This window comes from Antechinus flavipes, chromosome 1 (assembly GCF_016432865.1).
Source record: "Antechinus flavipes isolate AdamAnt ecotype Samford, QLD, Australia chromosome 1, AdamAnt_v2, whole genome shotgun sequence".
Taxonomy (NCBI): domain Eukaryota; kingdom Metazoa; phylum Chordata; class Mammalia; order Dasyuromorphia; family Dasyuridae; genus Antechinus; species Antechinus flavipes.
Genome location: NC_067398.1, coordinates 584,665,350 through 584,686,209, shown reverse-complemented (window position 1 = coordinate 584,686,209; position 20,860 = coordinate 584,665,350). Strand labels below are relative to the sequence as shown.

At 35.6% G+C, this 20,860-nt stretch overlaps 1 protein-coding gene across 2 annotated transcripts in view; it reads right to left on the bottom strand.

Annotated features, from left to right (window-relative positions):
• Nucleotides 1-20,860, bottom strand: part of VPS13B (vacuolar protein sorting 13 homolog B) — a 1,012,351-nt gene that overhangs the window by 479,906 nt on the left and 511,585 nt on the right. For both annotated transcript variants that reach the window (XM_051970918.1, XM_051970917.1), the window contains one exon: nucleotides 10,325-10,545. In XM_051970918.1, the coding sequence (XP_051826878.1) occupies nucleotides 10,325-10,545 (221 nt within the window). The remainder of the gene's footprint in view (nucleotides 1-10,324; nucleotides 10,546-20,860) is intronic.

The following is a 20,860-nucleotide window of genomic DNA, read 5'->3' as shown; positions in this document are numbered from 1 at the left end:
CCTTTTTTAATTTTTCTTGTGCAGCATGATAAATGTGGAATTATGTGTAGAAGAATCACACATATTTAACATATACTGGATTAGTTGCTATCTAGGGGAGGGGGAAGGAGGAAAGGGAGGGGGAAAAATTTGGAACCCAAGGTTTTTGCAAAGGTATTATTATAAAGAACAAAAAAAAAAAAAAAAAAAAAAGAAGCTTGGTTGCTTGAATAAGAGCAGACCACTCAACTTCTAAATACCTACTCCAGTTAAATCGTGAAGTTGTAACAGACTAAATAATAATCAAATAATCTGATGAAAATCTGTTGTTTGTCCTTTGTTCTCAAAGAGGACCATGACATCAGGGAGGTGATGCCATGCCACACAAGTGAATTAGAGTTAAGTGAGGGAGGGCTGTGCAAAATCATCTGCCTTAATTGCCCCTCTTTCCCCTCCCCCAGAGCCATCAGGGTACAGAGACCAGATATATTTCAGGATGAGGGCCCTGGATGCAGTGGGAGACCCTGGCCTTTTTAAGTTAAGGCCTTCAACAGGTCTCAGTTTGACTGAGGCCACACCCACACAATGATTAAAGCTCGGTAGCAATTGAGACCAAGAATCTTCCCTTTCATCCAGCCCCCCAAAATTGTTAAAATGAAAGAATGAATGAATGAATGTGGAAAGGGAATACCTTTGAAGGGTTTCTGGCCAAAGCAGAAACAATTGCTATTTACCTTCAATCTGAGTCAATCTCAACCCAAATAATGACCCCCGGGGCTTGGCCTAGGACCTAATGGTGGCCAGTGAGAATCAAATCAATTTTGATGAAAATCTGCAACCAATGAATCTATCCATCTCCTGCACAAGTAGCCCACAAGAAACCTGAGGATAACAGTGAAAGGGGTTGGCAGTCAAGCCAGAGCAAATACTAGGTCTCCTGCCACACCAGGCTAATATTCAAAAGCCAATGTCCACAGACAACAAGAGCATGTTTCCGCTAGAAAACTCTCAATATGCAGACCATGGCAGCTTAGGAAGCAAGAAGTATTAATGACTAATATGATACCACAACAATCATCACAGACATCCCTAGTAATGGGGGTCTCTGAGATTCCTAACACTGTTTTAAACAAAAAATAAGGCCCTAACTATCTAGCCCTATTGAAGAGGGGACCCCAAAACTCTAAAAATCCTTAAAGAAGAAAATCTTCAATTCGACATCAGTGAGGGACTCCGCCCTGAGGGACAGTTTCATCCTTGTTATCTAGGTGGGGTCAGCTCAGTCCTGAAACTCATTGAGCACAATTCAAATTCCAGCTCAAGCTAAAACCTAGGGATGAGCCAATTTGGGACTCCACCCACAAGCTCCCTTCAGCTAAAACTCCCATTATAAAAGAGCCAAACTAAAATCCTCTCTTTGCAGAGGTTCCAAACATACTAGGTTATGTCATGCTTGGGATGTCAAGGAGCCTCTGTCTACTGGAATACTTTCCAGTGCCACCCTCTCTTTACCCTCACCTATTTCCCTAACCAGACTTTATGTCTCTCGGTCAGGATTTCTAACTTTACTTCCCAATCCCTATGATAAACCTCTTTTATCAATCTAGGTTTTTGGGTCTGTAAATCCCTTTACAGAGAATCTCTGCACCACCAGAAGGGAATCCCCAAAACTCGCTACCCTTGCGCTGAATCCCAAGGGGGTACAGGGGAGCCAAATCTCTCTATTTGGTTCCCTGAACCCTGAACCTGCCATTAGACCTTATCATTTAACTCCCTGAAACCAGAAACCCTAATCTCATTTTGGTTCCCTAAATCTAAACTTATCACTATGAACCACAAAGATTCAAAGGGGTAGGGATAAATCTAGGAAGTAGAAGGAAGCACAAAAATACAAAGGACCTAAGATGAGTGAGAGCCACTAGGCTTCTACAGCTCTGCTTGATCTTAGTCCCAATGAACAAGATACCCTTATGACATTGTACTCTCTGGTGGTTAAGCTTCCAATACTGCCCTCTCCAAATTTCCTTAGATTCCCCCCACCAGATTGTATGTTCCTTGAGGGAAAGTACTGTCTTTTTTTTTTTTTTTTTTAATTTGTGTCTCTAACGCTTAGCACAGTACTTGGAACCTATGAGACTCAGTAAATATTTAGTAAATTGAAGTATGAAGCACTCCACTCAAAAGTACAGCAAGGGGCAGAGCCTGGATCTGAAATAAAGTCCTACTTAAGAAATTAAAGCTGGAGAGATAAGTTGACCAAAGAAAAAAAACAATTAGCATAAAAATTATTGCAAATTCACAGATATCCTCAAAGGAAGGAGTAATTCTGGAATAAGTACAAGCATAGACTAAAAGGTAAAAAGTATAAAGACAACATGAATTGCTAGAAGAAATGAAGCAAGAAACAAAATCAAACAAAAACTCTGAAGGAAAGAATCAGTGGTTAAATAAATAACATAGCAATGAAAGTAGTAAAGATTACTTGCTACATACTTAAGAAAAGGGAAAAGGTCACAGAGGTGATATTTCATGCCCTCAAAATATCTGGAGTTTAATCTTATTTGAGATTTGCATCACATAGGGCTCAGACTACAAATATATCATAAAGTATTTGTCAGATTAAGATTTTTTTTCCTGAACCATGGTTGTCATTTTTCTATTTAAAAAATAATTGGAGGAACATTGCTAGGCCCAAAAGAGTATATAAAACTCCATCACACACCTATTTCAGAATGCTTAAATAAATGTATCCTTCTTAGTTTTGATGAAAGTAAAACTCTGCTTGATTTGAGTCAGCCCTGTAAAATTATGTAAAATCACCAACAAAATGTTTCCTTTGACTACAAAGCCAAATGATCTTCTTGGAGCAAAATAAGCTTTCTTGGAGGAAGTCACAACCCCCCCCCCCCCCTCCACCCTACCCCTTCAAGATTTCACATCCACTAGAGACTCCCCTTAGATTCATGCATAAAATGAGTCTTCATAAAAATGACTCTTTGCAGATCACTTCTCTCTTGAGAATATGCCCTCCAAGAGAACCCCTCGGTATTTCTTTAACAATAAAGCTTTTTGCCATAGCCTTTGGGTTTAGCAAAATTTCTCCTCCTTAACTCGGGCCTTGGACAGCTGAACTTCACCCATTCCTACCTAAATTCTTCTTTGGTACCCTCAGCCCTTATCAGCTTTCTCTGGGATCTTGTATTTGCACTTCATAATTTCTTCTTTGCTTTCTTTGTCTTCTCATCAGAAATTGTTCATAGTCATTTATTCTATTAAAGATCCAACTTTGCAGTTTAAGTTATTTGTGGTTCTAAGTCTTGGATTTTTTTTATTAATTTCAGCCCTGTGACTGACAACACAAATCAAAAGCCAACTATATACAAATCAACCTAGGAAATGTTTAATTGGTAAGTAAATCGCTGAGTTTTACTTCAAAAAAAGGAAACATTAATTAAAAGCATAATTAATAATAACCAAGCTATAAGAAAAATAATGTAACATAGGATCACAGATTTACAAGTTAAAAAAATGATTTCATATAACCATCTCACTTCAAAAATAAGCATAAGGAAGGTAAGAAAATTTGCCCAAGAGGAAAGAAAAAGCTATTGATTCTGTCTACTATACCAATTTGTTTCTTAATATAATTAATGTAATGTTCTCTCAAAAACGTAATGTTTTCTGTTGAGGTTTTCTTAAGGTCTCTGGGAGCAGCCTTCGTTTCAGTTCAGTAATCACAAGTGCAACCAGGAGTTAAAGTCCAAATCTTTTATTAAATCCTTCAAAGTCTAGTCTCTTTTCCTGGGGCCCGGTTAGCTTTCTTAGAGGTCTATCTCTCTTCTTGGTTCTGACAGCTCCTTCTATCAGTCTTTTGTCTCTGCCAGCTTCTGCCTCTAGCTCCCTCCAAATTTCTCCTAATCCAAAAGTTTGTGCTTCAGCCTCCAGCTACCACAAAGGTGGAAGATGGAATGAATCTGTTTTTGCCTCTGTCAATCTCTGCTTGGTTCCTAGAGCTTAAGCTCCTGCGGGACTGACTAAGGCTCCTAGTTAATATGCCCCACACCGAGTATACAACAATCATTATATCACTAGGAAACCATTATTTGTTGTAGGATTAAATCAATGCTAAACTAGATTTAACCATTGTCTCCTCAATTCCAAGATACTAAGGTATCTTGTTTCAAGTTCTGGCTCACAACAAATTAATGTAAGATACAATTGTCATTTCAAAAACCTAGAAAAAAGGAAATTCTTTAAAAGAAGAACTTTTCAATGTATCTCTGCCACTGCTCATAGAAGGTTCTCTGATTTCTGAAGACTGAGCAATTCTTAGAAATATCCCTAGAAGACAATGGATTGATGTAACCAAGTTTAATAGAAATCGCTCTTGAAAAAAACCTAAATTCCTTTGCTCAGATCCTACAAGCACAAATTAAACAATAATATTGCATAATTTGATCTACTGGGTAGATATTATCCAATCAGAACGGATACTATGTATATAATAGTACCATTTATACCGTGTCTTCAATTACTAATTAATAAACTAGCATTCTAGTTTATAAATCAGTCTTATGTGAATTTGCTTAGTACAAGCAAGTTTTTAAAATCCTGATCACTACTGAGTAAACTGATAAAAGTTCAATTTTTGAGGCTGCTGAATTGAGGTTCAGATTGTGAAACTATCATTGATCCCATCAATTTAATTCATTTTTTCATTTATTTTTTATTTTTAAAATTTTTTTTCTGAGGCAATTGGGGTTAAGTAACTTGCCCAGGGACACACAGCTATTTAGTGTTAAGTGTGAGCCAAATTTGAACTCAGGTCCTCCTGATTTCAGGGCTGGTGCTCTATCCACTGCACCACCTAGCTGCCCTGATTTAATTCATTTTTGCAAATATGGTAATTTGTTTCCAGACCACTGTGTAATGACCCCAAACACTCAAGGAAGCTTTGTGGTAAAACTTGTTGGCCAGGTGCTTTCTTTTTTTTGGGGGGGAGGGGAGAGGAAGCCACCTTTGAGGTACACTAATGTCTCACCGTGATTCTGTTAAAATGATTGTTATATATGTAGTTACTCTGTCTCTCTTAAAATCGAAATGAACCCAGACTACAACTTCTTTAGTTGGCCAAAACCTTCATTTATTAGAAGCTAGGGCAGTATGTATAGTAGAATTCTAAGGCAGGTTTGTCTTAAATTTGGGGAGCCCTTTCTCCACTGTTACTTGAACTGTCCACACTAATATTAAAAAGAAATGAAAGATGAAATTGAGACCAACTAATTTTAGGTTCTACCCAGAGAGGAGATGAATATTGGAAAAGTAGCTAATTCCTTTTATGATTCTTTTTAGAAAAAAGAAGGGAATGAATTCTGACATACTTTATTCTTACCCACCAAAAAAGACCTCTTTCAGTTCCTTGTATTAGATACAAATTGAGGTATCTTGAGATGTGTCTCAGAACAAGTTTACATTGCTGCTATATTTATTTTATGTTTAGATATAGTTAGTTAGTGCCTGGCTACAGTACTGGATATGGAGTAAATGTTTCCACATATTTGAAATGGGGTAATAATAATATTACTTCATAGAATGACAGTGAAAATAAAAGTGAGATATTTGTAAAATACTTTGCAAACCTTTAAGTACTATATAAATGGTAGCTTTACTTTTGTGCAATTTCTTATTTTCTTCCCTTCTTCACAATCCAGAAAGAAGGAATTGGGCATTCAAAAATACTCTATTCTTCCCCCTACAAGGGCTGGACTTATACTCACTTACCAGATATTTGCTGGTGTCTATTATGCACAATGCATAGAAAAATCAGCTAATAGTGCATTAAAAGCTGTTATAATTCTATAAATTCTTATTGTTTTCTAGCAAATCAAGAGGACAAAAGGAAGCCCCTTTTATTAGGAGCCATTTTATTGAAGGATATGAACAAGAATTAACAAGTATCCACATGTAAGGCAGGAATATCCACACTGATGAAAACATGGATTCATTGGAGTTACATTGCACACAGTTTGCTGAGTTACAAAAATATTTAAGACACAATAGATATTTACAAATTTACATAAAAATGGAGTGAATTGAACGGGTCCTCTTCTCCCCATACTCTTTCAACACTGCTTGAACTTCTACTAATTAGATGTTCATTTCAATTAAAAAACAATCACTAAAAAAAGAGATGATAAACAGTGATCAACACTTTAGTAAGATTGCTTTTCCTTTATGCATAAATGCACACACGGAAAGATATTTAAGTAATGAGAATGAATAAAGGGAGAAATAATTTATAACAGCAGTATAGACAGACTTAAATAGACTATAGCTATGAAGGGGGTAAAGGACAGAGGTTCTTAAGTATAGAAGCATCAAAGATGGAATTATTTTTTCTTCTCTCAGAAGTCTTTAAATACTTTTGTCAAATTATTTTTCACACTCAGATTCCTACTATGAAGAGAAGGGCAGGACAGCTATAAAGAGCTGCCTCTCCAGAGAAACTCTGGAGGAAGTGTTGAGGTCTAGCTTTGGGGTACCTAAATGAAATTAGGGTTAAGGTCTAATGGCAGGTTTGGGGTACAGATTCGGCGCAAGGGGGTCTAGTAGCGGCGCGAGTTCCCAATAAAAGCATTTATTGGCCCGGAGAGCTAGATTGATAAAAGAGGTTTATTATTGGGTAAGCAAAGTTAAAGTATAGGTGAAGATAGAGATAAAGAGGGCACTGGACAGAGGGTCCAGTGGACAGAGGGTCCTCACATGGTAGCCATGTTTGGAATCTCTGCAAAGAGGCGTTCCCAGCGTGGCCTTTTTATAATAGGAGACTTAGCTCGAGGGGCTTTCGGGTGTAGCCCCAAAGTTGGCTCATATCCGGGTGGGGCTGGGAACAGGTCAGATCTTCTATTGGAATTCAAAGGGACCAGGATTTGTGAGTTAAAGGGCAATTTACATTATTAACTAGGAGAGGGTGGGAATCTAGAAAGGAAGCTTTCCCGCGTCAGAAGGTTTCTCAGTTATTTAAAAGTAAATACAACTGCATTTTGTTTGTAGCTGTGCATATCTCTTTAATCCCCCAAAGTACTCTGACCTCTGTAACCTGCATGAATGGAGCTGGTATTTTGCATCAATAATTGCCATGAAGTATTTTTATACACATTGCTTCAGCTAATACTTGAGAAATGTAGTGGAATGTCATTTTTTCCAAATTTTCTATCTGCTCTGCTTCATTTTCTTACCTTGTTGCTTTTTTAGACTTTTCTATGGTGAGGGAATTTTTTTTTTTTTTGTAATAAGCTTTTTATTTTTCAAAATATATGCAAAATTAGTTTTCAACATTTGCCCTTGTAAAGCCTTGTGTTCCAAAATTTTCTCCCTCCATCCCCCCTTTTCTTTCTCCTAGGGGGCCAAGTAATCCAATACAGATTAAATACATGCAATTCTAAACATATCACATTTATCATGCTACACAAGAAAAATCAGATCAAAAATGAAAAAATGAAAAAGAAAAGCAGAAACAAGCAAATAACAACAGCAACAGTAAAGGTGAAAATACTAAGTTTTGATTCACACTCAGTTCCCACAGTCCTTTCTCTGGATGCAGATGGCTCTCTTTATCACATGTCTATTGGAACTGATCTGAATCACCATCTTGTTCTAAAAAGCCATGTCAATCAGAATTGATTATCACATAATCTTGTTGCCATGTACAATGTTCTCTTGGTTCTACTCACTTCACTTAGCATCAGAGTTCATGTAAGTGTCTCCAGGCCTTTCTGAAATCATCCTCCTGATTATTTTTATAGAACAATAATATTACATAATATCTCATAATTTATTCAGCCATTCTCCAACTGATGGGCATCTACCCACTTTCCAGTTTCTTGCCACTACAAAGAGGGCTGCCACAAACATTTTTGCACATGTGGGTCTCTTTCCCTCCTTTAAGATCTTTTTGGGATATAAGCCCAAGAGAAGCACTGCTGGGTCAAAGAGTATGCACAGATTGATAACTTTTTGAGAACAGTTCCAAATTGCTCTTCAGAATGGTTGGATCAGTTCACAATTCCATCAACAATGTATCAGTGTTCCAGTTTCCCTACAACCTCTCCAACACTTATCATTATCTTTTCCTGTCATACCAATGAGGTGGAGATGCCAGGGAATGAATGAGAGAGGTACTTTTGTTCGGAGACACCAGTTCAGGAGTTGGGAAGCAAAAGAATTCGCTAAGTCCCAGAGGCTATGGCAAAAGGAGGCCAAGAGGCATTCTCTTAACAGGCATATCTTTCTCAATGGAGAGATAGATCTGCAAATAATCATTTTTCAAAGACCCATTTTATGTATAAGTCTAGGGGAAGTTTGATATTTCTCAATTGAATGTGAAATCTTGCCTGGGATTCCAACAAGATCAGTAAAATCTTGATTTGCTTTTGAATGGCACAGCTTATTGTACTCTGAGACCATTTGGAGGTTAAAATCAAAGGCAACATGGTTTCTGTGATTTTACATAATTTTACAGAGCTCATTCAGGTCATACAGAGTTCACCCCATTAAAACTATTAAATCTAGGAAGTTAAGTAGTATCCCTCAGTTGTCTTAATTTACATTTCTCTAATCAATTGTGATTTAGAGTATTTTTTTCATATGACTAGAAATAACTTTCAAAAAAAGTCTGAAATATATCTGAAATTTCACCTGAAATTATCTATTCATATTCTTTGACTATTAATTAGAGAATGGCTTGTTTTCTCACAAATTTGAGTCAATTTTCTATATATTTTAGAAATGAGACCTTTATCAGAAACCTTGAATGTAAAATTTTACCTCAGTATTCTGCTTCCTTTCTGATCTTGGCTGTATTAGTTTTGTTTGCACAAAAACTTTTAAACTTAATATAACAAAAATTATCTATTTTACATTTCATAATGTTCTTTGGTTCTTTTTTGGTCATAAATTCCTTCCTTCTACACAGATCCAAAAAGTAGGTCAAATCCATTTTGACCTTATTATGATATAGAGTTTTAGGTGTTGGTCAATGCCTAGTTTATGTTTTTATGGTGAAGGAAATGAAAAAAAAATTCTTTGCAAATACTTATAGTGTGTGTACACACATACACACTGAGACAGAGAGAGAGAAAGAGAAAGAAAGGAGAGAGACAGAGAGAGAGAGAGACAGAGAGAGAGAGAGACAGAGAGAAAGAGCGCGCACATGGAAAATTTAGCTGAGAGGAATGAATACCAGAAGCCTTTTTTGAGAAAGTTTTTATGATGGTCTCCTGATGAGACAGCAATGCTCATGTAAGTTTTCACCTAAATGGAGCAAATTAATATCCCACAAGGGAGAAGAATATTTAACAATGGATTCTCAAAGAAATTTTTGTTCTTACATGCAATGGTTAGGTTCCTAGATTTTATCTCAGAACAGATATTTTACTTGAAAGCTGCATTCAAATAAAATCGAATAAAAATATTCATTATGAGACGATACTATGCAATAATTTAACAGGAAAGGTTGGATATTTCCACATGCATAGCTGATTAAGTCAACAAAAATAAAAATAAAAATGTTAAAACAACAACAACAATCAAATTGAAGGGGGAAAGATCAGCTTTAAAAAAGGTCACCATATATCTCACCTAAACTGAAGCTACATCAGAAAGAATGGCTGTAACAATGAAACAAATTTTTTCAAACTGGGTTGTACTTTGTAGAGGGAATTTTTTTTATTATATAACATAAAAGAAACTTCAAATAAAACTTAGCCCTGATTAACAGACTAGGAACCCAGTTAATATACAGAAAACTATAAAGCAGAAAGTTGTTTTAAATAAATTAGGCAAGCCTGGGTGACACATAACTAAAGTTAGTTTGTGAAAATGTAGAGTACAATCTATTTGGTCAACAATAATAACAAATAATGATCTTGAGAAAAGCAGAAATATCTTTTTAAGCAAAATATGCTAACATTTTTGTGAAAGCACTGGATGTTGAATCAAAGAAGTTCTGAATGAAACTGAAAATTACATTTGATCACTTTGGTAGACACATCCATAGTGACAGTAAAGTGGTTCTTCAGCATTTAAAAACTACATCTGCAACTGATTTCAATCCATCAGCCAAAAGATGCATTTATGCTGCAGCTATTACATTTTCATAAGAGTTTAAATTACAAAACTTGAGAGAGCTTCAAAGCAAATCTTAATCTAACCACCCTGATCTTGATGGCCCAGTTAAAATATAAGATGTTTAATAGAAAAGAACCTCTTCAACAAAATGGAAAACAATTGTACTTAAATCAAGTTATTTTTAATTTCCTTTCATAAATCAGTTAAATGTACCAACCTGGGAGTTCGAACATTTTATCTCAAGTGATTCTAGGTCAACATGGAGACAGACAACAAATGAATGTCTGGACTCAGGCCCCACGGAAAGCAACTTTTGAGAAGTGACAGCCAGAGTGGATGTACAACCCATTGGCTGTACTAACCCAAGTGTAATTTGGTGTCCAAGCAGGGTATAAATGCTGAAATGATATAAACTGATTGTCCATGGGAAAGCATTACCTGAAGATAGAGAGAACACACACAGATATAAAGTGGTTAAAATTTACTTTTGGGAAATTTTTAAGACATCTTAATATCATTATAATATTATCATAAGGCAATATTACATTATAAATAACTTAACATTCTAAAATTAAATTTGATAAGTAGTTTATAAATTATTTTAAATGACAGGAAGTAAAATACATCTTAATGCTTTAAATAAGTATTACAGTCATTAAGTATGAAGAATAAAATTATAAAGACAATATTACAAGATAACATATTTCAAATGACTCTAATCTGTTGGTGGAAGGTAGCCTCATAGATATATTGTATATATCTAGCTTCAAATTATCCCCTGACCTATCATTCTCTATTACCAATTGTTTATTGGATATTTCAAATTGGATGTTCTAAAGGCATTTCAACCTGAACACATCCTAAACAGAACTCATTCATGATCTTTCTCTAAAAAGAAACTTACCAAAGGTATTACTAATTTTCTAGTCTTTCAGTTTTATAATCTTGGCATTATCCCAAACACCTTAATTCCCCTCATCCCATATATTCAGTCAATTGTCAAATCTTGCTATTTCAACAATCAAAACATATCTTGTAAACCTAACCCTTTCTATCTGCTCACCACGCTACCACCTTAGGTCAGGCCATTACCTCTTGCCTCAATCACTGTCAATCAATCCAACAGCTTCCTAAATGGGCTTTTGGTTTCCAAACTTTCCTCCTTCCACCTATTTAAGTGATTTCCAGATTAAATATGCTTCTCCTTGACTGGCAACTCAAGTAGCTCCTTATTGCCATTAGAATACAATACCCATTTCTCTGTTTGACTTTTAACACTTTCCCCAATCTGATTCCAGCCTATCTTTCCCAGTCACCCCATCCATGTATCCAAACCATTTTTCTCTCAGTAGTCTAAAAAGACATTCCATCTCTGGTCTCTTTAGTAATGATTGACTCCTGTAACTGGAGTAATCTGCTTCAAGATGAATCTCTAGTACTTCCTTCTACCCCAATAGCCAATGCTCTCCCCTACCTTACACCTAATAACTTTCATTTATTTATGTTTATTCTATTTATACTTATTCTACACACAATTAAATAGAGAGGCTGTGAGTGACAGCTGATGTCCCTGGACCAAAAAGATATAACATCTGATCTTTGACACATATACTAACTATGCAACACTGGGCAAGTCAATTAACCTTTCATTACAAGGTAACTCAAAGGTTTAGTTCTTATCACCCCCATCCCCATAACTGGAACCCTGCCCTTGTAGGAGTACTCTTGTGAGCATGGAGGGGAGAGGGAGAGAATTTAAACTCATCTCAGAATAAGAGTTATAAAAATATGTAATAAGAAAATGATAAATCAAATTTCATATTTAGAATACCTAGCTGCAAAGTAGTACTTATCAAATTCTTTCAAAAAATGATAAATAACAATTCATGACTAGCACTATAGAAGTAATAAATGTCTGTTTTAAAACTCAAAATATTCTCCTCGTCCCCCAAGAAAGAACCATAAACTTAAATCATCTGCAACTAATTCTAAAATTATGTACAAACTTCACAAAATTCTAAGCTATTTACAAAACAAAGGGTTTGCCAATTTTTTTCTTAAAATATTTTGGAAAGATTTCAGATTATAGATTTAAAAGCTGTTTCTCAGGTACATTTCATTTCATTTGAGAAATATACAATATCAGGTGTAAAGGACTGAAAGTTCTTTATTTAAACACAAGTCAAAATTACTTTGATCTTTAATATAGATATATGGTTTTCTTTTTCTCTGACATCAGTCCAATAACATAATATTAGATATGTAGTTCTGAAATTTAAGAAGGGAACATTGTACAGTATTAACATATTTTTGTTACTCTAATAAATAAATTTCTGTCTTTTAGAAGATCCAATTCTGAGCAATAAAATATTAAAATTTAACTACAATCTTTTCAAACTTAACAGATGGAATTCTAAAGTTCCTTCAGCATCAGGACTTTTAGTCTTATTTAAATCTTGTTTCTCCCCAGTAGAATGCTAAGAAAACATAAGGAAAATTAATGAATTTTTTCTTTAAATTCATTTAAACATGTAATTCTCAAACAAGAATATCAAGTAATGATTTAAGTTGCTACTTCAAATTACTAAAAAAAAAAAAAATCCCTCCCAAACTACTATAAAATGATGGTCAACCAAGCTAGGCATATCTTCAAATGAGGATATTTCAGGGGTATGTGTGTGTGTGTGTGTGTGTGTGTGTGTGTGTGTGTGTGTGTGTGTGTGTGTGTAAATGATGAGGTTTAGATTTGGGGAACCCAAATGAAATTAGGGTTTCTGGTGGTCAGGGAGTTAAATGAGGTCTAGTTAAATGAGCAGGTTGGGAGTTCAGGGAATCAAATGGAGGTCCCCTGCAACCCCTTGGGATTCAGCACAAGGGTAGGGAGGTTCGGGGACTCCCTTCTGGCGGCGCAGAGATTCTCTGTGAAGGAATTTACAGACCTGAAAACCTAAGATTGATAAAAGAGGTTTATTATGGGGATTGGAAATAAGGTTAAAGTCTGGTTAGGCAAATAGGTGAGGGTAAAGAGAGGATGGCACTGGAAAGAGTATTCCAGTGAGCAGATCTATGGAAAATGGAGTTTTGCACTGAGAATGCAGTCCTCAGTGGGCATAAGATCCTGGCAGTAAAGGGAACTGCCAAGGTCCATCTACAAAGACCTTAGTTATGGAAGCTCATTATATTGAGTATCTTGGTGGGGGTTGGGAAACCTGAGCAGATCATCAGAATGGGGGTTGGGAGAGCCCAAGTTGGCTCAGATCCAATGGAGGCTGGGACAAGCCTGGATCTCCTATTGGAATTCAAGGGGATGCTTCTGACCAGGATTTGTGAATCAAAGGCCCTGGCTTCCTGAACTGATAATGCATCATCCAGGAGGGGCTGGGAGTCTGAAAGGAATCACAAATACAGTTTCTTAAAGGGACCACAACCCACCTCATAAAGTACCTTATTCTTGAACCTGATTATTTTATTTTAGATAAAATGTTTTTTGCTGGCTAAGGCCAGGCAACTTTCAAATCAATACAAAATGATTAAACCACAAAAACTGCAACATGGTCTAGAATCTTACTTGTGTGAGAATTAGTACTATAGGATACATAAAGAATAGAAGCAATGGGAAATGTGAGTCATCCCAGTTTTCAGAACATGACACACTAATGACCAAACTGATAAAATATATTCAGAGTAATATGGAAAAGTAAATATGAGAGAAATCATTTGTTAACAGAAATTGTATTTCACTGTGAAAAGGAAACTTAGAATCTCATCAAACTAGAACTATGGTTTCCTTAAGAGGGGTGGGAAACAATCTGTCGATTTTGCAGAACACTAGAAGGGGAAAACATAAAAGACAATTGGAAGCAGATTTTAGCAGCTGAATAATTAACCAAACAAACTACTATTGCCTACTATAAGTCAAGAATTAGAGATACAAATACAAAACTGGTACAGTTCCTGCACTCCAGTAGTTTATATTTTATTATTAGACACTATTTTATCAAATAGATTATAACCTTATAGAAACTCTACTTCTTATTTATAGTAATACTGAGGTGATCACATAAGCTAAGCCAGCAGAGCACAAAAGCCCAGGCAGGTTCCTTTGAATTGAAAAGACTGAAGGCACTCAAAACTAACAATCTGACCATCAATAAAATTCATGCTGAACACACATGGCTGAAAGGGAAGAGCAAAAGGAATGACTAATGACTGACATGCATTTGTCATGCTCTCTTTGCAAAAAAAGCTTGCACATGAGCCCCATGATAACTCTGAGATAAGTAGGTCATACAGATGAGTATAAATTTTCTCATTTATAAATTTATCAGAGAAATAACGACTACAATGACACAATCTGCTGGCGGTTGAGCTAAAGCCCAATCTTTTCATTCCTCATTTCTTTAATACAGAATCTGGCTGTGCCTGTATATACATTTTATTATCTGTTATCACCTGCAATTTGATGAACATTCTGGAGAGTTTATAAATCTCAATAGATAGATTTTTCTTACTCTTCATAAACTGTCTTTGCATTGCTTTACATGAAAGGTACATATTAAGTGCTTAAGGGCAATTACCTATCTGACTAAACAGCAAGTGATTAATACTGGTGATAATGTTCTCACATTCTCTTCCTTTCTGTGCCTTTAGACAGATATTTGGTTAGAACCAGAGCCAGGAAATCTGTTTTTTTACCTATTTACTACAAAATATTGAAAAACAAGATCAATTTATAGTGTCTACTATAAGAACTGGTTCTTCAGAACTTACAGGCAAAGCAGCAGAATCAATAGTATATTTTTACCTCTGACTTAATAAACCTATGGTCTCAACACTTTTGAGGAAGATGTAGGATTATGTGGGGAACAAGTAATTGATGCAATGCCACAGAAACCAGTTTTGATTACCCAGGCACATCACAGAGCCAATTGGCTTAACTGAGGTGATTTCCCAAAGCAAGTTAACAAAGGGATTGCAAGGCAACTAAGAGAATGTTCATTACTTCCAAATTAAGTTAATTTGAGGAAAAATTTTTATCTTCAAGAATCCAGACAACACATAAATGAATAATTTACAAAACTTAACATTAGAGTTTTCCTAGCAAAGGTCTACATAACAGGAGAGAAAATCTGAAATGGCTGGAATAAAGTGGCAGTAAAATGACCAACAAACTGTAACATTGTTTTGAATATAAAACACTACTGATCCTCAGCAGATTTGAAAAACATAGTTGAGTACAAATTATAACAAATGTAGTGACAAAAATATTGATGAATATGAACTTTAATTCAGGTGAATCTTGTCTTTATCGATTTCAGAATCCATGAAATTAAATGTCTGAGAGCTTTAACTGCTAAAAGCTATTGCCAAAAAAAAAAAAAAGAGAGAGAGAGAAAGATAATAACTTCCTCATTGACTTCTCAGAGTATGTAATTGTGATGTAGTATATAATCTTGTATGTAAATCAATTTAATCAACGTGAGGAGCCACTGATGTGGAAATTCCCACATTAAGTGCAAATCACACAACTCTTATATGTAGCAATCCTGGGATACTCAAGAGGCTAAGTAATTTTCATATGACATATGAAATGGAGATAGGTACTGAACCCAGAAATGCATTCTAGACTTCAAGGCCAATTTGCCAGCCAGAGCAGATTTGCAATCAGCATATACACTAAGAAATCCAACATCATAGACTCATAGAATTCGTGATCTTAGAATGTTCTTCAGACCAGTATCCTGTCTTCCAGTTCTAAAATGTGCTATTATCCTTATTTTATCAGTAGGGAATAGAGAGATTTTTAACTTGCTTGATGGAATAAGGATAGACTGAAGGTTGATCTTTGAACATCAATTGTTTTCTCATTTGTAAAATTAAGGACAGTACCTTCAACCTCTATGGCTATAGAAGTTTCCTATAAAGACTTTTTGCTCTTTAGAATTTGGTGACTTTTAAAAAGAAAATTAATATTGTTTGGAAATTCTCTAAGTAACAACTTCTTAATCACCAAAAATGTGTATGTGGCTTTTTTTTTTTTAATCATTTTCTATTACTTTTCAGAATTTTCTTTTTAAGTAGTTAACCAAAAAGCTGCTAACACCAATAGCATCATCCATTATAAATTTTATAAAGAAATCACTTTTATTAATAGTTAATTAATGCTTAAGATGTTATTTCCAATTTCAATACTACAACAAATGTTCTAAGTGCCTTTGGGGAGATCATTAAAATGTACATTTTGACAGAATATTATTAACTATTCTTAGTGTATTTTACCTTCCAAATTTGAAAAAAAAGATAAATTTAATAATTTATGTCCATAGTATAATAGTACTTTTTGTATTGTATTGCATTGTATTGTAGAGTATTAAGCTTGGAATCAGTTACAAAGACATGTGTACTGATCCTTCCTCCAATGTTTTTGCATCAAGACCTGGCACAAATCACAGACTCAAAGAATCTCATTTATCTCATCAGGAAAATGGGTGTAATAATAGGTATAGTACCTAAATCAAAGAGATTTTTTAAAATAAGGCTAAAATGGGAATTAAATCAAATCAATCAAGCAGTCAATCACGAGAGAAATCTATATTATATGTCAGTTATATTGATATTGTTTTAGATGCATGTTTACATATAGGTAAAAATAGGTACATACAAATGTATATATGTGTGTGTGTGTGTGTGTGTGTGTGTGTGTGTATGTCTGGATATATGTGATTATATATGCAGGTAAGTGTGTGTATGAGTGTGTATCCATATAATTATATGGATATGTGTGTGGGTCTATGGATGGTTGTGAAAAAATATGTATGCTTGTATGTATATATGTATAAAAATGTTTGTACTTGGCTATAATTTATTTGGGGGAGTCAGTGGAGATGAAAGGGGAAAAAAAGAATGAGGAATGAGTACAAAGTAAAGAACAAAAGAATAACCTGCAAAGAAGCAAAGATAGATAATTATAAGCGTAATTTCTTCTATTATTATATATGCTTTCTTGAAATGGAATTCTGATGTTCTGTTGGGCATGTGACAATGTTCTATTTGATTATTTTCCTTTCCTGTCTTTCTTTTTCTATTGTTTTTCTTATTTTAACTCTATTTAATAAATTTATTTATTTCAATAAATATTTAATTTAATAAATTTATTTCCATTTTAATTCAATTTATTTAATTCAAAAAATATTTTTTGAAAAACAGAAGAAGCATGACCAATTAGAAGACATTGAAAATGGTTCTGGTGATAGAGGATAAGAGATGAGTGATGTGGTAGAGCTGTAAGAGATAATAAGTGGCCTTATTTGGGATATAAGGGGTAAGAAAAAAAAAGAAGAGTGGACTCCAAAATTATGAAACCAGATGACAGGAGGATGGTGGTGTCCTCAATAGAAATTAGAATGTATGGAGGTAAAGTAGGTTTAGAGGTAGAAAATAATTAGTTCTGTTTTATATACTCTGAATGCTAGTGAAAACTTTCCAGGTCTAGATATCTAGCAAATAATTCTGTGATACAAGATTGAGAGATTAAGTCTACTGGGAGTAATTTTCATAGAGATAGTTACTGAATCTAACAGAGCTCACTGCATCACTATATACATACATACATATATATAATATACGTGTGTGTGTGTGTATACATATATATACACAGAGAGAGAGAGAAAGAGAGAGAGAGAGAGAGAGAGAGAGGAGTAAAGTAAAGAATAGAGGATCCAAGAAGGTTATTAGGAGACAATAAGCTCTAAGTGAGAGTCAATTATTATCCAGGAAAGGATACTGAATAGAAGCCATCAGACAATTTGGAACAGAACCAGTAAAGAACATATCATTTACATGAATTTAGGAGACTGAGACTCCTTATGCATACAAAAAGTAGGACCAAGTAGTAATTCAAGTAGCATGAGGTCTTTGTTTAGTATATTTTAACTTATACAAAGAAGGAAATAAGGTTTTCATCTTCCCCACAGAGGTTGAATCATTTAAGAGAAGGAAGGTACAACAAGAATTCACCCTAAAAAGAGGATATAATGGTTTCTGGTCCAAAGTAGGAAGAGGGAAAGGAATTGAATAATGTCCCTGTGGAAAAACTGCTGCTTTAAAAGCCTATGCACAGGGGCAGCTAAGGAACAGTGGATGGAGCACCAGACCTGAAGTCAGGAGGACCTGAGATCAAATCTGGTCTCAGATACTTAACACTTCCTAGCTGCGTGACCCCAGCAAGACATTTAACCCCAAGTGCTTCTCTCTCTCACACACAAAGCCTTTGCATATTTTAGTTTCATCACTTAACATCATATTATTGATTCCTATTATTATCGAGTTTGAGTTTAGATAGCCATCAAAAGCCCTATGATCAGGTATGTAAGTCCACAGACAGAGTGCCTAATGTCTTTGTGCAGCAGGGTCTTCTAGCTGTAGACAAGATGGAGAGATGTATGCTAGATGACAAGACAAAACATAAAGAGTAGTAATTCAGCAAACTTGGAAGAATACTTGTGAAAGTTGATATTGAGGGTGAAAGGAAATCTCAGATCTGAAAAGCTGGGGCTTCTTAATGACATTGCACTATCAGCACCTCAGGAGTTGCTTTTGTTAGCTCTGCCATCCCAATGAGCCACATGGTAGATACAGTAGAATTGACCTCCATGGCAAATAATAAATCAAAAAGCTAGCAAAGCAGAACAATAATATCTTGGAACTAAAGATTTTTACTACTATTAAAGATATTGCCTGGCTAAAAGGCCACAATCACTGATCTGAGGCATATTTGTTTCCCAGTATCCTTTTGAATTAAAATTGGAAATTATTAATTTATGGAATTAATGAAGTGGAAATAGGGGAATCTTTTGGGTGCTGGTGAAATAAAGAAAAAAATGGAAAATTGACATTACTGCTCCACTTGAGGAGTCTACCTTCTTCGTGGGTGGCTGAGAGAAGAGATGTGAATACCAAATAAATATAAAATATGAAAAAAAATGAGGGAATTGGAGGGGGAAAAATACCAACTGGGGGATCAGAAAAGATCTCATGTAGGGGACAACTTCTGAATTGAGCTCTGAATAAATTAGAGAATCTAAGAGGCAGGGGTATGCAGGTGTACATTACAAACCTAGGAAGAAGCCTGAACAAAAGCAGTCAGGATAAAAAATGCCATGTGTGAAGAACAACAAGAAGCGAAGCTGAATACAGACAGACTAGAAAGTTGGACTGTAGTCAGAATATTATGTGAAAGGATGTAAGTGTTAGAGTTCAAATGTTGGAGTACTTGTTCTTCTCAAAGCACAGCCGATTTAGAGGCTTAGAGCCCTTCGGATGTCTCCAAATCCAAAGGTTCTGTCCTTCAGCCTCTGCCTCTGCTTTCTTCAGCCTCCAACCAATACAGAGAATGTCTCTGTCTCCTTCTGGGGAGCCCAGCCACCAATTTGCCGCGGAGAGAGGGCTTCTGGCGTAGCTCCACTGAAATCCGTCAAAGTGTTCTCTGCACCAGAGTCGCTCCTCTCGAGTCCAGCGCGACCAGCCAGCCAAGAGGAAAAAATGTATTCTGCCATAGATCCCTCATCGCTGGCCTTTTATCTGCCTCTTCTGAGAGAATGGGATTATGGGTTTTCTCCCATAGTGCTCTCTGGCCCAATGAGCTTTAAGGGAGGTGTGGACTCCCTTGAAGTTAGAAAGTGTACTTTGTGAAGCTAGCATACTTGTGGACTCCAATGAGTAAAGGTGTGAACACAAGCCTTGTCTTAATTAGTTCTACTTAGTACCTTGTTTCAGGTTCTGGCCAAAACATCTTCTTGTAAGATTAGATCAACTCTAATTAGTTAGCAGTTAGTAAGGATTCCAACATCTCCCCCTTTCTTTTGTTTTAAAACATAGGGGGTTTCTGAGGGGGTACACATAAATCCATCAATATGGGCCAGAACTTTGTAACAGATATACATGGTATACATAAATCCATCAATATGGGAGGCATTATACATAATTTACATGAGCACATAGCAATATAACACAGGCTAGTAGTAATGTAACAAATAACAAGAATCAATCTGAAAATTTACACATGTCCATAAGTCCTAGAAATAGTCCATACAGTAATGTAACAAATAACAAGAATCAATCTGAAAATTTACACATGTCCATAAGTCCTAAGAAATAGTCCAATGGAATGAACTTCCATTAGTTCATGTGCCAGGAATCTAATAATTCTTGTAAGCTCTGAAGTACTGCAAAAAGTCTCATCAACAATTTTTCATCTCAGGGAACCCAATGATTCTTGCTGGTTTTTCAAGAACTAAAACAGTTTCATCTTGTGTTAGGAAATCCAATGATTCCTGAATATTTAAAAGTCTTTTTAACAGTCTTCTTGTCAGCTATGCTCTTTCAATGGTGAGCACAATCAGCAACAGAACCACCCGATATTTCTTGGGTCTTCTCCTTTGTTTCAAGGGTCTGCTCCATCTTTCTGCGATGGACAAGGCGAATGCGGCTCGTCGGCACCCATCTGATTCCTTCTCCACATGTAGAGATGCAAGCAAATTCTCTCCCCCAAGCAGTTAGCCTATCTGGTCCCTTCCATTCACCACTTTCTGGATCTCTCCACATCACCTGGCGATTATCTAAAGATAGTGGAGCTGCTCGCACTGGACACTGCTCTTCTGGTGGGTTATAAAACCTGTCTGCTGGAGCCAGTGCATCTTTATCAAAGATTAAAAAATTAATGGTATAGAGAACTAAATTTAGAAGTTCTCTAGGG